At 37.1% G+C, this 16,210-nt stretch overlaps 3 protein-coding genes across 3 annotated transcripts; all 3 read right to left on the bottom strand.

Moving 5' to 3' along the window:
* Nucleotides 1–2,242: 2,242 nt before the first annotated feature.
* LOC149501802 (uncharacterized) lies at nt 2,243–8,459 on the bottom strand. The gene has a single exon (XM_089731927.1). It carries the CDS (start codon nt 8,447–8,449, stop codon nt 7,028–7,030), a length of 1,422 nt encoding a protein of 473 aa, XP_089588053.1. The 5' UTR covers nt 8,450–8,459; the 3' UTR covers nt 2,243–7,027.
* On the bottom strand, nt 2,243–10,036 carry LOC114244741 (uncharacterized protein KIAA1143 homolog). The gene is made up of 2 exons (XM_089731928.1): nt 8,459–10,036; nt 2,243–3,257 (listed from the first exon to the last, which is right to left on the bottom strand). Exon 1 carries the CDS (start codon nt 9,834–9,836, stop codon nt 9,426–9,428), a length of 411 nt encoding a protein of 136 aa, XP_089588054.1. The 5' UTR covers nt 9,837–10,036; the 3' UTR covers nt 2,243–3,257; nt 8,459–9,425.
* Nucleotides 10,037–13,056: 3,020 nt separating this feature from the next.
* Nucleotides 13,057–14,409, bottom strand: LOC149501801 (E3 SUMO-protein ligase ZBED1-like). Its single transcript, XM_089731788.1, has one exon. The coding sequence runs from the start codon at nt 14,407–14,409 to the stop codon at nt 13,057–13,059; it is 1,353 nt and encodes a 450-aa protein (XP_089587914.1).
* Between the last annotated feature and the right edge of the window lie 1,801 nt (nt 14,410–16,210).

Raw genomic sequence — 16,210 nt, 5'->3', positions numbered from 1 at the left:
ACTCAAATAGACAAAATAAAACAAATCACACAACTTCACTCCTCGCGTTCCCGCCAAAAAGTCCCCGTATGTATTTTTTTTATGGGATTTTATGACCTGGCCACTGAGACCTTTAAGTCATGTCTTATTTAATTCATATCCATATTTTTATGAAAAATGATATTATGGAGTGAAATGAAATGAAGATGATTAATTTGAGACATTAATCAACTGGGATGATATAAAATGAGATGATATGGCATGAAATATAATCTCAGTAAAATGGTGGTCATTTACTAAGATTTTTTCAGTGGACTTTTTGGAGGATCCCGAGAAGTTACGTCCAGCGGCTTTGTTTCATTTTCTCACATTTGTGCACTTTCACAGATATTAAACAGTAAATAAATCACCATTATTACACATCTAAACCCGAAGAAACACTAAATAGACAAAATAAAACAAATCACACAACTTCACTCCTCGCGTTCCCGTCAAAAAGTCCCCGTATGTATTAGAGTAGGTACATACCATAGATTATACACGGTACATACTAGCGACGTGAACCGATTATAATTTCTGGCTAAGGCTTATTACCGATTTGTTTCTCAAAAAACCGGTTTTTTAAGGTATTTTTAGGTTTTTTCTTTATAGGCTAAATAATCATTAAATAAAACAAATTTGCGTGCAAGCGAAGAGTTTTCTCATACAATTAATAGGGTGACCATATTTTATATAGGCTTAATGATCATAAATATATTATCCTATAATAAAAAGCTTTTATTTTTGATTTAATTCAATACTATTGTATTTTTGTCAAAGTAGGTTTTTCTTATAATTTACATGGTAATTGTACTGTAGTTTTTAAATGTAATACACGGTAATTTGAATCTGAAACACGGCATTTTTATATAGCAGCACGATAGTTTGTATATTTGATCTGGTAGCACTGGTGTGAACTGTGAATGTAACGCGTACTTAAAAACCGGTATTTTTTTATTTTTTTTTATTGCTTAGATGGGTGGACGAGCTCACAGCCCACCTGTTGTTAAGTGGTTACTGGAGCCCATAGACATCTACAACGTAAATGCGCCACCCACCTTGAGATATAAGTTGTAAGGTCTCAGTATAGTTACAACGGCTGCCCCACCCTTCAAACCGAAACGCATTACTGCTTCACGGCAGAAATAGGCAGGGCGGTGGTACCTACCCGTGCGTACTCACAAGAGGTCCTACCACCAGTAGATTATAGACAGACCAGGTATTCTTAAATAAAAACCGGTGTTTATCGGTATGTATAAAAACCGTTTTTTCTCTGGATTTCTTCGAAGTTCGAACAGACTTACATCCCTAGTACATATCTACCTACCTCATCATACCTCATGAATTGAAAAAGATTTTGCTAATTACAAAATATACGTTTTTTCAATTTATAGAAATTACTTGATAAAGAAAATGTGTGCACAGTCATTTTCCAACATAGACTTAGGTAGCCAGTGTCAGATTGAAACTGATAGAAAAAAACGATGCCGAAAGAAATACAAATATATGAAAATGAAAATTAAGAGCTTAATACTGGTAAGGTGTCTTGAGTAAGAGTACCCATTAACGTGACAAATAATCGAGTTTATTAATATTTGATTGGCAATACTGAACACAGTTGATAAACAATAACATTGCATATCTTGTGCAGTGAAGAATCATTTTGTAAACTGGAAATAGGTTAATGTATTTTTCTATCTATTAGCTAACTTACACAGAAATATATCGAACAGGAATCATGTTCAACGTTTATCATGTTGTTTTCGGGTTGACATGATTTATTATTCAACTATAGGATGATTTTCTAGTTCACCACTTAACAATTTAAAAAACTATCAATGCTACTGAAACAACTATAGTATTACTATAAACTGTACTACAATACAATTTAAGACTTACCTCATATTACTAAGGTGGCCGGCACCATTCACATTGTAAAGTTTAAGAACTTTATGAAGAGCTATAAAAATATACAAGAAAAAGTAAAATTACTTTACTATTTACTTATTAATTCAAATTAATTTAATTTGCAGGAAAACGCAGCACTATGTGATGAGGTGGCCAAAATACAAGAGAGCATTCTGATAGTAAAAGATGAGAGAAAGTTTTTACTACATAAACTACTAGAATATGAAAATGATACTGAAAGTATTCATTCTAGTTATAGAAGTGATACTTTAGTTAATTTAAATGGACCTAAATCTAAAGTGAAAAAAAAACAAACTTTAGAAGATAGATAAAGTTATTTATATATAAAAGATATTTAATGTAGTTGTCTATTTATGTATTATAAATATTACAATTGATTGATAAGGATGGTAATTATTACAAAAATACATTACCGTTTAAATATATTTTGTACATTGTTCTTCAAAATGTTTTCCTTAAAGCTTTTACAATATCAAGGGATGAATTACAAATGATGTGCTAGCAACATTGAAGTACTCTGCTGTCCCTTTTTTTAATATAGGTAGATGAGCTCATGACCCACTTGGTGCCAAGTCATCATTGGAGCCCATATACATCAATAATGTAAATGCTGCCACCCACCGTGACATGATTATCAAGTCACAGCTTTTTAAATTAAACAGTAGCCTTACCCTTCTAACCAAAGCACATTACTGCTCATGGCAGAAATAGGCAGTAGTGGTCCCTACCTCAGTCATTAGTCCGCAATCATAAAAGTATAAGATTTCCTATTGCACAGATCAAATAGAAATTATTGTCAAAAGTGTTTAATATTATTTTGTTCCACTCAATGGACAGCAAGTAAATGGCCCACTTGCCATCTGAGGAACTGTTATAGGAAATTAACTACCCCAGCATAAACTGGAAACAATATTAATAAAAAAATAAGCATTATTACTCATTATTTTCATAACTTCTTTTGTACACCAGCAAGGCCGAAGGTTTGAAGTCTTTGGCTTAAAGGATAAGATGTCTGGTGCATTTGTATTTAGCAATGCACTAGTGTTGGAATCACACTGGCAAATACCATTTTTCTAAAGAAATTCATATTAAATGTTCACAATTGACTTCCTTCATTTTCTTTTGTAATGGCGGTCCTTTTTGATTTCGCCAAAGTCAAGTTTTATAGTCTGTGGTTTTGATTATGCTCAGCTGATGTCTTTTGGTGAAGTTTGGATTCTTTTTTGTTGGGTGGGCTTCGTGATTGCACAAGGTCACATCAATTTTAATTATTATTATTTTACAAAGTAATCAACTGTTGAATTACTAACCTAAAACAGGACAAACAATATATGTATATATACATATACATACATATATATATATATGTTACAGAAAAGATTGTCAGAAGATTAGTAAGGACAAACAACTTATAGTCTAATGTTATTCTGGTGAACATATTCACATAAAATATTTACAAAAGTTGTATGTACAAGGCTCAACAAAGATTTGAAATTCGTCGGTCTGGGGATAATGTCCGGTAGAACTTCGTAAAGGGAAGGTCTTCTAGGGCAGTTAAAGAAAATGTGTTCTGCTGATCCCTCGTCGAGCCCACACTCACATAGGGAGCTATCCTTGACCCTTATTTTAGCTAGGTGAACCGGGGTACAAGCATGACCTAATCTTAACCTACATATTGTGGACGTGACTCTCTTGTTGGCTTTCCTGTATTTAAAAAACCAAGGCCGAACGAGCAACGAGTCTTGAACATCCGCGTAATGTTTGCCTTTAATGCGCTTCGAAAGGTTCCACGCTTCATTCCAGCGCGATATGAGATCGGCCTTGGCTAGAGACGTTAGATCTTGTGCATAGGTTGTGTAATGAATATCACTACCTATTGTCGTGGCATCCTTAGCACACTGATCAGCACCCTCATTACCCACTATACCGCTATGTCCCGGGATCCAAGCTAGGGTGATTTTTATGCCAGACACGTGACACCGAAAAAGAATTTCTTTAATTTTCAGAACAAAAGGGAGTTTTGACTTGGATCTGAGTTGGTTTGCAAGGATTGCCTGTAGACAGCTTCTAGAGTCGGTGAATATCACCGTTTTGTGTAGCTTATGTGATTCTATATACATCAGGGCTTCAAGGATAGCTAGCGCCTCTCCTGTAAAAACCGAGGCTTGAGGGGGACACTTAAAGTTTAAAATGATTTTGTACTCCGGTATCCAGACAGCGAAGCCTACACAGCCGTCAGCTTTTATTTTTGATGCGTCAGTGAACATAGTATGCCAACCGTTCCATTTACTATTGACGACAGAGTTAAATTTGGCGTTTGCACCGGGGTCATCTTTATTTATTCCGATATTTAGAACAATGTCCGGACGGTATAGAATTGCATTATAAGGTGTGAGGAATAATGGATTTAACCTACATTGATAGACGGGACAGGGGAGGCTGATAAACTTAACAAAACTGGTGAAGAGGCATGGGTGGGACTTATGATTCCAGTAACTGTTGAAATAGATGTGTTCCGAAAGAGTATGTAACTTTGAAATAAGGGGGTGGTTAGAAAGCTGAAAATTTTTGTAAATGAATCTCCGATAAGTATTGTCTCCTCAAGTGCAAGGGGGGTTCTGCACATTCAACCTGAAGGGCGTTAATGGGGGAAGACTTCATTGCTCCGATTATGATACGTAGGCACTTTGATTGGATCCTGTCCAAGGAGGTTAAGGCAGACTTATTGCAAGGTTCTAGAATGTGAGTGCCATAATCAAAATGGCTGCGAATCAAGGCGTTATATAACAGTTTTTGAGTGTAGGGGTGTGATCCCCACCATACGCCTGACAGGGAGCGAAGAATATGGATGTTCTTTTCGCACTTTTTGATGATGTGGTTAATGTGTTGGACACCAGTCATACGCGAGTCAAGAACGACTCCGAGAAATTTTACTGAGTTTCGCACTGGGAATATTTTGCCATCAAACGAGACAATGACGTCGGGAATAGATCGCATGCGAGAAAATGTCACTACACTGCTCTTCTCAACTGAAAGGGATAGACCATGATTACCTAACCAGTCATGGAGATAGTTAATAGCGGAGTTGAGGCGAGCAGAGGCATCCCCTAAGTCCCTGACTGAGACGTATAGAGCCAAATCATCCGCATATTGTAGTACGTTGCAGAATGAATTTACCGAAAGTTCTAGGTCGTAGGTATACAAGTTGTATAATAGAGGGCTTAAAACTGATCCCTGAGGGAGGCCCTTCCATAGAAGTCTAGGAGGTAGTAAAGAATTTTGGCAAGAAATTAAAATGGCTCTAGATGAAAATAGATTAGATATGAAGTTAACCATCTTCTCTGGGATACTCAGCTGGAGCATTTTTTGCCTGAGTACAGGAAGAAGGACATTATCGTATGCGGATGCAATGTCAAGAAAAACCCCGACCAAGGACTCTCTTTTAGAGAGAGCAATGCGTATATCCGTTGCAAGGCAACCTACGCTATCCATAGTGCTCAATCCCTTCCTAAAGCCAAATTGACTTGCAGGGAGGATGCCTCTACTCTCCACAAACCACTCCAATCTATTTTTAACAAGATGTTCTAAAATTTTGCTCATGGTACATGATAGGGCGATGGGACGGTAGCTACTTGACTCGTTATTAGGTTTTGCTGGCTTGAGGATAGGGACGATTATTTGGGTTTTCCATTCATCTGGAGGGATTCCTAAAGAATAAATATTATTTAATATGTTTAGAAATATTAATTTGGACGTAAAGCTACATTTGACAATGAATGAATAAGGTATTCCATCGATTCCCGGGGACGAGTCCTTAAGAGACTCCAAAACTGCAGTTAGTTCGTCCAGAGAAAAAGGGGCCACAAGAGTATCAGGAGTAGGTGAAAGCGGAGGGGGAAGGGAAGAGGACTCAGCTAAGGTGGGAACGTAAGGGGGAGCAAGTCGACATGAGAATGAATCGATCCAAACCGATGGGTCGTTCGAAGAAGAATTGTGGTCTACAGATACGGATCCGCGAAATCTCCTGGCATTATTCCAGACCAAAGAAGGGCGGGAACTGGGAGAAAGAGACTCACAAAACATGTTCCAGCCCAGTCTCTTTCGTTCAGATAGTGTTCTGACTGTCCTTGCAGCTACTTCTTTATAACTTATGTAATTAGCTGGAGACATGTGTAACGCGTACTCCATCTCGGCTTCTTTACGTTGTTTACATAGATCAGAGCAGTCAGAGTCCCACCAGGGAAGTGATGGGATTTTACCCCTAGAAGCGTTTTTAGTAGGAATCGCTGTCTCTGCTGCTGAAAGTAAAGCATTCCTAAAGATGGAGTAAGCAGCATGGGTGTTCTCATGGGGGACTGGGGAAAGATGAACCAAAAGAGCGTCAACAGACTGAGAGAACAGGGTCCAGTCCGCCTTAGACAAATTAAATTTAAGTCGAGGGTTGCGAGGAGGGAGTATATAATTAGAGGAGTCAGGAAAGGACATAAGGATGGGGAAATGATCACTACCATGCGTATTGCACAGCGTAAGCCATGTGAGGCGCGAAGAGGTGGCTGGAGTGCATAGAGAAAGGTCTACAGCGGATTTTGGGTTCTGGCCAGGAAGAACTCTACGTGTGGGGGAGCCGTCATTGAGGATGCAGAGGTTGTGGTCATCAACTAGGTCAAGGAAGGCGGAGGATAGGGAATCATTCTGATAACAACCCCATGAACTGTGGTGGATGTTAAAGTCACCCAATACAGCAACAGGAGGGGGGAGGGCACCAATGATTGAGAATAGATTTGTTAGGATGGACATGTTAGGATCAGGTATATAAACGGATAAAAAAGATATATCTAAGGCTCTAACAGCCACTACATTGAAGCAGTTACTGTCATGTGGAGGGAGGGTGATCTGGGAATATGGGATGGATCTCGAAACTAAAATGCAGCTACCGCATTTTCCGTTGTTCTTATCATCCCGGAGGCACGCAAAACCGGGAACCCTGAAGCGGGAGCCCGGGAGTAGGCGTGACTCCTGGACAGCAAAAATCAAGGGGTTATGCTTATTTATGAGAAAAATCAGTTCAGCTTTTTTTAATCTAATGCTGCGACAATTCCACTGTAGGATTGTTGGGAACATTGTTGAAAATCGAAATCAGCTGAATCAGTTTTTGATAGACGTTGTTCGGTAGGGCTACATCATTCATTTTCGAAATGATGTTGATGAGGGTGGACAAGAGAAGTTCTAGTAGATTTTCTTGTTGAGGGGGGTTGGGAGATAACAGAGCGCATCCATTGGGGGTGGTGGAGGCTGGAGTATCTACAATACGACAGTGGGCTTCTCTATCGTAGCCTGGGCTTAGAGCAGCAGAATATGGGCGTCGGGCTATATTAACAGTCTTCTTATAAGAAGAGGACTGAGAATTGGGATGGAGTGGCTGAGAGAGATCAGTGTGGATTGTCGGAGGATACGTGGACGGAAATGATTGAGTCATTCGGGCAGTATCTGCAAATGATCTTCTCACCTGTGGGAACCTAGCCGATGCTTCTAAATATGAGATGCTTTCCTGTGACATAACTAATTTGATCGATTTTTGTCGACTGTGCTCTGGGCAGGATGTGTCAGTGGCAGAGTGGGGGCCGGAACAGAACAGGCATAGAGGGGATGACTTCGAGCAGGTAATTCCTTCGTGGGGTTGGGAGCAAATAAAGCAACGAGGGGCTGATCGGCACTGCGTTGAAATATGGCCGAATCGGCAGCACTTGTTGCACTGGATAATGGGAAGGACATAAACTTCAACTGGGAGAGAAGTAAAAAAGCAGAAAATCCGATTTGGAAGTTTTTGACCAGAGAAAGTTAAAACTACAGATTGGGTAGGTATCCAGGTAGGGACATTATTTTCTATTTTCTTCCTATTCAAGCGGCGTGCTTTAATGACTGCACCGCAGCCAGCAGGAACTTCTACCGATTGGACCAGCTCCTCTAAAGTCCATTCTACTGGAACATCACGCACAATTCCCATTCGTGTAACGTTATAAGATGGGATGTTCGCTTCAAATTTAGCCGGCTGAAGTGCTGGGTGTTCTAGAAAAGCGTTAGCCGCAGCAGCAGATTTAAATTCCACTGAAACCCTGTTGCGGCCAATGCGTTTCACACCATCCTGTATTACATTTTTTATGCTGTTTCTGAATAGAAAGTGTCCGAATTTGATGGGTTTCAAGGTGGGACCAGCAGACACATCTGTTACCGTCTTATTAACGTGGACTAAAAAAGGGGCAATGTCATCTTCACAGTATCGGGTCTTACGTTCAACAAAATCGGGATGAGTGTACGTGGACTGAATCGACGGCGAAGTTTGTGAAAGATTAGTAATCGTTTTTTTAGGGGGAATGTTTTCCTCAGACTGTGGTGGTCGTTTTCTGGAATTGGGTGGATCTATATCCATCTGAGAAGAAAAGTTTTGTGAGTGGGGCGCACGTGGTCCTTTATAACCTCCCCCGGGATCGTGCGGGTCATCCATGATTCTTACCTTTTAATAATATAACAAACACAATATATTTACACTCACGGCACAACAGATATATACCAACACCAACACGAATCAGTAGCGCAAGTCAACAGCAATTTAAACAAATAATATTAATTAAAACACCGGGAAACTTCGAAGACACTTGTGTTCACACTCGACGTCACCCGAAGCCAATTGACTTCCACAGTGAAGGAATAACATCGTGTAATAAATATCAAATGCAAAAATAATAATTTGCATAATTACTAGTGGTAGTACCTCTTGTGAGTCGACATGGGTAGATACCACCACACTACCTGTTTCTGCTGTGAAGCAGTAATGCATTTTGGTTTGAAGGGTGGGGTAGCCATTGTACTGTAAAAACTAAGACATTGGAACTCACCTCAAGGGGTGGCAGCGTTTATGTTGTAGATGTCTATGGGCTCCTGTAACCACTTAATACCAGGTGGGCTGTGAGCTTGTTCACTCATCTATGCAATAAATAAAAAGGTGATTAAAAAGGGAATTTCCTTACTACTTCAATTTAATGTCATTACATTTATATATGCCAAAGATGGTAAACATTTTATAGTAGTTTTTCATATTTGTATCTTTAATGATCACTTTATTTATTATCAGCCACAATTCCACTTAAAACAAATATCCTTATACAATGTGCAGTTTTTAGGTTGGTAAGTTTTGTGTGTAATAAGTTTAATACATTTTTAGTAAAACTTAATAGATTGTTAATTATACACCTAATGGCCAAACATAACTCCTAAGGAAAGATTAGATATGTTTATTGACATATGTTTGACTGGTCAGAGTGAAATGAAAGATTTCATCATGATGTAGATGTAGGTTTTTAACATGATTAAGTAATTTTAATTAAGTTCACATTCAATCAAATAAGGTATATTTCCATACTAATTAGCCTTCGCAGTAATATAATTCATTATCAATTGATAATGGCTACATTACGGATTTTTCATTCATCAGTATTACATTCATCATTATCATCATCATTGTGATTAAATGACAGTAAATTATGACTTTTTGGTAAACTACTTGCGCTTTTATTACTTTTCTTTAAATCTTTCTTTGTGGTAATAGTCTTAGATTTAAAGATTATTCGCTGATTTAAATCTGCTTTTGTTTCTAATTCAAGCTTCTCTTTCTTTTTTTTCTCTTCTTCAGCTTGTTCTGCAGTAAGATCGCCTTTCTTTATAACAACTACCTGCGGTTGTTCGTCATCTTCGTCGCTTACAAAATCTTTTTCTGAATTTTCGAGTTCATCAAATTTATGATTGCGATCATCATAGCCTACTTGTTTTTTTAACCTTTTAAGAAAATCAGGGTCTTCCGGCTTTGAAAAAGCCACATTCCTTTTTCTATTCATCTCTGTTGAAATGATTATAATTTATGAGCACATACAATACAGTTAATATTTAATCAGACTAAAGATGCTTTTTTATTGGAATATTTGAAGGTTTGGTAAATTAGTAAATTAAGAGATGTCTACGCATAATAGCACATAGATTGTACACTTAATATATTTGAGAGTAGTGCATTTAGTGTTTATGACGCGTAAACCTGTTTTTTTTTCTATCTCTTAGGTTTATGGCGTATTAATACACTATATTCTATGTTATATATGACAAATAAGACGCTTTAATGATGTGTCAACTGTCAAGCAACTCTTTTTTTTGTGTTTTTAGAACCTGGTAAGTAAGACCTTTAGGTCAAGTCTTATTTTAAATTTAATGAAAACTTTTATAAATGAAAAATGATAATTTAATATGAAATGAAGTTGATTAATATGAAACATGGCATGAAATGACATGAGATGATATGGGATGAAATATTATAATCTCAGTTAAATGGTGGTCATTTACTGAGACTTCTTCACTGGACTTTTTGGAGGATCCCGAGATGTTGCGTTCAGCGGCTTTGTTATATTTTCCCACATTTGTGCATTTTCACAGATACTAAACAATTAATAAACCACTGTTATTACACATTTAATCCTGTAAAAACATGAAATAGACAATATAAACAAATTTTAATCACATAACTTCAATCCTCGCGTTCCCGCCAAAAAGTCCTGCCAACTTAAATTTGACAGCATAGACTCAGGCTGACGTGTGTTTGTAAATGTAGTAGTTTTCCAATAGACTTGCGCAAAACATCACTTCCCAATGTATGTGATATGACATCACTTTTACAGACAGGTGATATTACTCGAAAACATTACACATCACTCTTAACATTACTCGGTGCGTTCAATAGATACTGTGACGACGAATACATTGTATCTATACACCCGAATCATTACTTAAGTGATGTGTTCATACTTTGTATTGTAATTACACTGTTATATTACTTGACAGAGATTGACTTATGTATTTAATAATATAATAATTTTATTTTTTACTTAATATAATTTATTGTGGGATGAACGGATTTCATATGGCGACTTAGACTGCAAATTGAGCTCGACGATAATATACGAGAGCAGTAGACGCATTGTTTCGGCGCGGTCTCCTCAAAATGCATCCAAAGAGGACTGTACTTTCATTTAGACGCCATTCTTTCTTTCACTTATTAAACACGCATTAAAACAAATAATAAAACTATCTTCAAACAAGTGCTTAAGTAATTCAAACACAAAAATTAATATGAAATATTACTAAACAATTACGAGCGACTAGCGATTTTACAAAAGTTGCGAATAAAAAATTAAGTAACTACTTGCGGGGAGCTACCGGCTGGCCCATGAAAAATATAAACACAAATACCTATATTAAAATTCAGACGTACCATAGGTATAAAAATGTACCTAGCGGCCAGGGCATACGGGTCAAAATCACTAGGAATAATTTTGTGTTACTTGCTCATTTATTTTGCGTAGATCGGTCTGTCTCGCTCGCTCGGTTCCGTTCGTGTATTAAAGCAACATTACACGACAAAGAAAGAAATATGTTGGGTGATAGCTTCGCTAGAAGTAATAGTGTTCTGTAGGTGATAGTGTGATGTTTGTTTCCTTCGCGTAATGTGTGATGTTGCATTACATCGTATCACTCGCATTACTTACACATGTCTACTCTTAACATTACTCGGTGCGTTCAATAGATACTGTGATGAATACATTGAATTACATCGTTACACCCGAATCATTACCTACGTGATGTGTTCATACTTTGTATTGTAATATACTCTTATATTACTTGACAGAGATTGACTTACTTAATAATAATTTTATTTTTTGCTTAATATATTTTCATTCTTCATCGTTCCCTCATCGCTGAGGATTACGACCACATGTGACTTTCCTCCACAGTGTTCAATCATGGGTGGCATGGACCGCATGATATAGACTACCACCAACCACTTCCTTAACCAGATCTAAGAATCTGGCTGGTGTTTGGCAAGGCGCGTTTGCCCTGTATGCGACCCGCAATTATAAGCTTATTATATTAATTATAATTCATGTTTGGGAGACCGCATGATGTGTCCGGAGAAGCCCATAACACGTTCCCGGCAGATGCTAGAGAGCCTTTTTTGGGTGTTTAGCTCTATTAGGATGGACTCGTTAGTTCTTATGGCAGTCCATGGTATTCGTACCATCCTCCGCCACACCCACATTTCAAAGGCATCGATCTTTTTGCCATCGCGGCTTTTCGTGCACCATGTCACCGCTCACCGTGCACCATGTCAAGAGCCATCAAGGAACGCATATTAATCAAAACATCAAACATGGTATTCCATTAAACACAATCAAACGCCTTCACTTAATATAATTTATGTAGCAAATATTACGTGATACAATAATTAATTAGTAAATAAAATTAATATATTTTTAATTATGTAAATATAGTTTATTTCCCTTCATACTTAGGCCCCAGTACTTGAATATAGACAGAATAAGCGAGTTTACGTCACTTTACCGACATAGTTGTAACTGTTAAAAGGGACAAACCAGGCTTAGGACTGGCAAACTTCTATAATTCTATATGAAGTTTGGCGTATTTAAAAATCAAGTTATTTACAATATTTACAGTGGTCATAATTACATAATACAGTGGTACTATTTACATCTTATCCTATTCATAGATTTATATACATTTTTTAAAGCGTTTTTGTTTTTTTTTGTTTTAAATAATCAATAGTTTGTTATAATGATGTACATTATTGTTTTAGGTATACATATTTTAATAAAATCAGCAATTACAGCTAATAAACATTAGCTGACTTAATTTTTTTGTTTTGAGTCGTGTTCTCCTTTCATTTAGGGTTAGACCGGCTTTGGAAAACACGCGTTCGCATGGCACTGAAGTTGCTACAATATTAAGCCTTTTCAGCATAAATAAATAAAGACGGGGATATACTGCCTTGCGATCCTTCCACCACTTGAGAGGATTTTCGTGCCTCTTGATTAAAGGTTCGAGCATATATTTGTCGAATTCGACTATACCAGCTGCTACTGGATTTTCAGGTACCAGTTTTGAAACCTCGGTATCAAAATCTTCCCAGATAGATTTTACAATAGATGACCGAGTCGTCATTTGCCTCTCTTCAACAGGCACTACCACGCTTGAATTATCAATAGCACCGATTTTTTATTTTAGTTGAGCTGCAGCCCTTTCATAGTTCCTAACACTGCTGAACCCATTTTTTTTAAATCTAGGGTCCAAGATAGTTGCTTCACTGAGCAGTACATTGCTTTCTATATCGTGAAACCGCTGCGTCATTTGTAAGGCTAATGATTTAATCAATTCTTGAATAGGTGCAAGAGTTTCCTCAGTGCAGTTCTCGATCTGTTTATTTATTAACTTAAAATACACGATGACCTTCGAAGCCGTTACGTATTCTTCGCCACTTATCTCTTTAGTAACCTCATAGAATATATTTAATAAAGGAATAGATTTTTCAATAATAGTCCAGTCGTCTTGGGAAAGCGACAGGTCATTCCTCATAAGGGCCAGTGTAGCAATTACAGCATTTTGTATTTTAACTATCCTGTGCTGCATGTCATATGTGGAATTCCACCGAGTGATGAGGTCTTGTTTTAATTTAAGGGGCTCAAGCTCCATTTGCTGTTGTATTTCTTTTAATTTTTTAGCTCCAGGTGAACTTCGATGAAAATATTCCACTACGTGTTTGACTTTAATTATGGTCTCCTCTATTTTAATAATACTCGCTTGCATAACTAAATTTAAAGAGTGCGCGAAGCATCTAATTGAACGCCAACCACCAAGTTGCACTGCGCCGACATTATTTGCAGCATTATCGCTGACCGCCGCACCTATTCTTCGATCAATACCCCACTCAATAAACTTTTCTTGTAGAAAATCTTTTAAATTTATGCTCGTGTGCCTTTCCTCAAGATTTATGCAACCAATCATGACAGAACATATTTGGTCTATTTCATGATCTATAAAATGGGCCGTGATAGCAATATAGCCGTCATTAACAATTGAGGTCCAACCATCTGTTGTTATACAGTCGGCTGTTGCCTTAGTGATATGAAATTTGGCAGACTCAAGGACTTTGTTATATACCTTTGATAGTAAGCTTTCGGACAATGTTTTTCGCGTCGGCAATGTGTACCCTGGGTTTAACATTTCTACAAACTTACGGAATTCTTTTTCATCTACCATACGTAAGGCATGGTATCCCTTCGCGATCATCCTTACTAGTTGATCATCGAGCTGCTGTAATTTATGTTGAGGTAGTGGTTTTTTAATAACTACATAGTCCTTAATAGATGGCATGTTCTCTCTGCTAGTACTGGCAGTTCCAGTGGTGGTGGTAACGGTCATAGCATTTGTGGCGAAAGTTGGTCGACTACAAGTTTCACCACATGTGACTTCCTGCACAGCCGGCTTGCCCGATGTTGCAGAGATGTCTTCTACACTGAGAGTTCCTTGCCTTTCAACTTTAATATTTACTGTGGGATGAACGGATTTCATATGGCGACTTAGACTGCCAATTGAGCTCGACGATAATGTTAATATCCGAGAGCAATAGACGCATTTCGCCTTTTTCGGCGCGGTCTCCTCAAAATGCGTCCAAAGAGGACTGTACTTTCTTTTAGACGCCATTCTTTCTTTCACTTATTAAACACGTATTAAAACAAATAATAAAACTATCTTCAAAGAAGTGCTTAAGTAATTCAAACACAAAACTAAAATGAAATATTATTAGAACAATTACGAGCGACTAGCGATTTTACAAAAGTTGCGAATAAAAAATTAAGTAACTACTTGCGGGGAACTACCGGCTCGCCGCATGAAAAATATAAATACAAATACTTAAATTAAAATTCAGACGTACCATAGATATAAAAATGTACCTAGCGGCCAGGGCATACGGTTCAAAATCATTAGGAATAATTCCGTGTCGCTCGCTCATTTATTTTGCGTAGTCAAGCCATCGCGTTGCAGCGGCGGTCGGTCTGTCTCGCTCGCTCGGTTCCGTTCGTGTATTAAAGCAACATTACACGACAAAGAAAGAAACATGTTGGGTGATAGCTTCGCTAGAAGTAATAGTGTTCTGTGGGTGATAGTGTGATGTTTGTTTCCTTCGCGTAATGTGTGATGTTGCATTACATCGTAGAGTAATATTACCGGAGTAATATCACTCGCATTACTTACACATGTCTATTTTCCAAATGGAAATGCGAATGTATCATACCAAACAGACTACTCTTTTGTATATTAATTTATTCTCTTTCATTAAAAATGTTCAAAATGAAATGAAGTTGGTTATTTTGATACATTAATCAATTAAAATGAAATCAAATGATACTCAGGCTGACGTGTGTTTGTAAATGTAGTAGTTTTCTAAATGGAAATGCGAATGTATCATACCGAACAGACTACTCTTTTGTATATTAATTTATTCTCTTTCATTAAAAATGTTCAAAATGAAATGAAGTTGATTATTTTGAGACATTAATTAATTAAAATGAAATGAGATGATATAGGATGAAATTATAGGATATATATATATATATATATATATATATATATATTTGGGCACATTCAGGGAAAATATGACAAACTTTGTTAAATACCTACCGCTAAAATGGACTTACATATCGAAATTACTAAGTTCTGCTTTTTAATTTAATTATGATTCAGAATTTAATCATTGAATTTTTTAATTAGTTAAGTAATAATATAGCTTTTCCTGTACCTGATAAAATTGATGTATTGAATAAAAACATTAGAAGTAAAAATTGTAAATGAGTAAAATTACATGTACATATTCAATTGAAGCTTCTTATAGATGGGTGAACTGGGTGCAGTGTGGTGGCCTAGAATGGCTCCACTTACATATTTCAGTGGGTATAGTAAAGGCAGACAGCGGCTATGTTGTGCCGGGGTAATTTGCCGCGAAAAGTCACATGTTCCTGTTTAGTCTGCAATTGAACATTATAACTGGATTTCGACTTTAGTCTCCAGTTGACTTTAGTTGAGTGACGACATTCACATTCTGTTTGCTATGAGCTACTGTAAAGTAATCACTGCAAATGCAACACAATAAAAATCCCTAGGAATAATATATTTAAAAATGTTCCTAAATGAACCTAATATTATGACACAAAGCAATGGGCACAAAAAGTTTTGGAAAATAGTGTTAAATTGGTTAATTACTTACTTAAATGTAATTGACTCTTCTATACATTGATAGGTCAATCACACATATCCTTTCTTTGTCCTTTAAAGATAAAAAACAAAGAAACCTATGTTCTTGACTTCGTTAATT

This window comes from Bombyx mandarina, chromosome 12 (assembly GCF_030267445.1).
Source record: "Bombyx mandarina strain Sakado chromosome 12, ASM3026744v2".
NCBI lineage: Eukaryota > Metazoa > Arthropoda > Insecta > Lepidoptera > Bombycidae > Bombyx > Bombyx mandarina.
Note: the sequence above shows the minus strand (reverse complement) of the source record. Positions and strands in the feature narration are given on the sequence as shown.

Excerpts from the sequence above, each read along its gene's own strand:
- LOC149501802 (XM_089731927.1), bottom strand. The coding sequence starts at position 8,449 with ATGGATGACCCGCACGATCCCGGGGGAGGTTATAAAGGACCACGTGCG.
- LOC114244741 (XM_089731928.1), bottom strand. The coding sequence starts at position 9,836 with ATGAATAGAAAAAGGAATGTGGCTTTTTCAAAGCCGGAAGACCCTGAT.
- LOC149501801 (XM_089731788.1), bottom strand. The coding sequence starts at position 14,409 with ATGAAATCCGTTCATCCCACAGTAAATATTAAAGTTGAAAGGCAAGGA.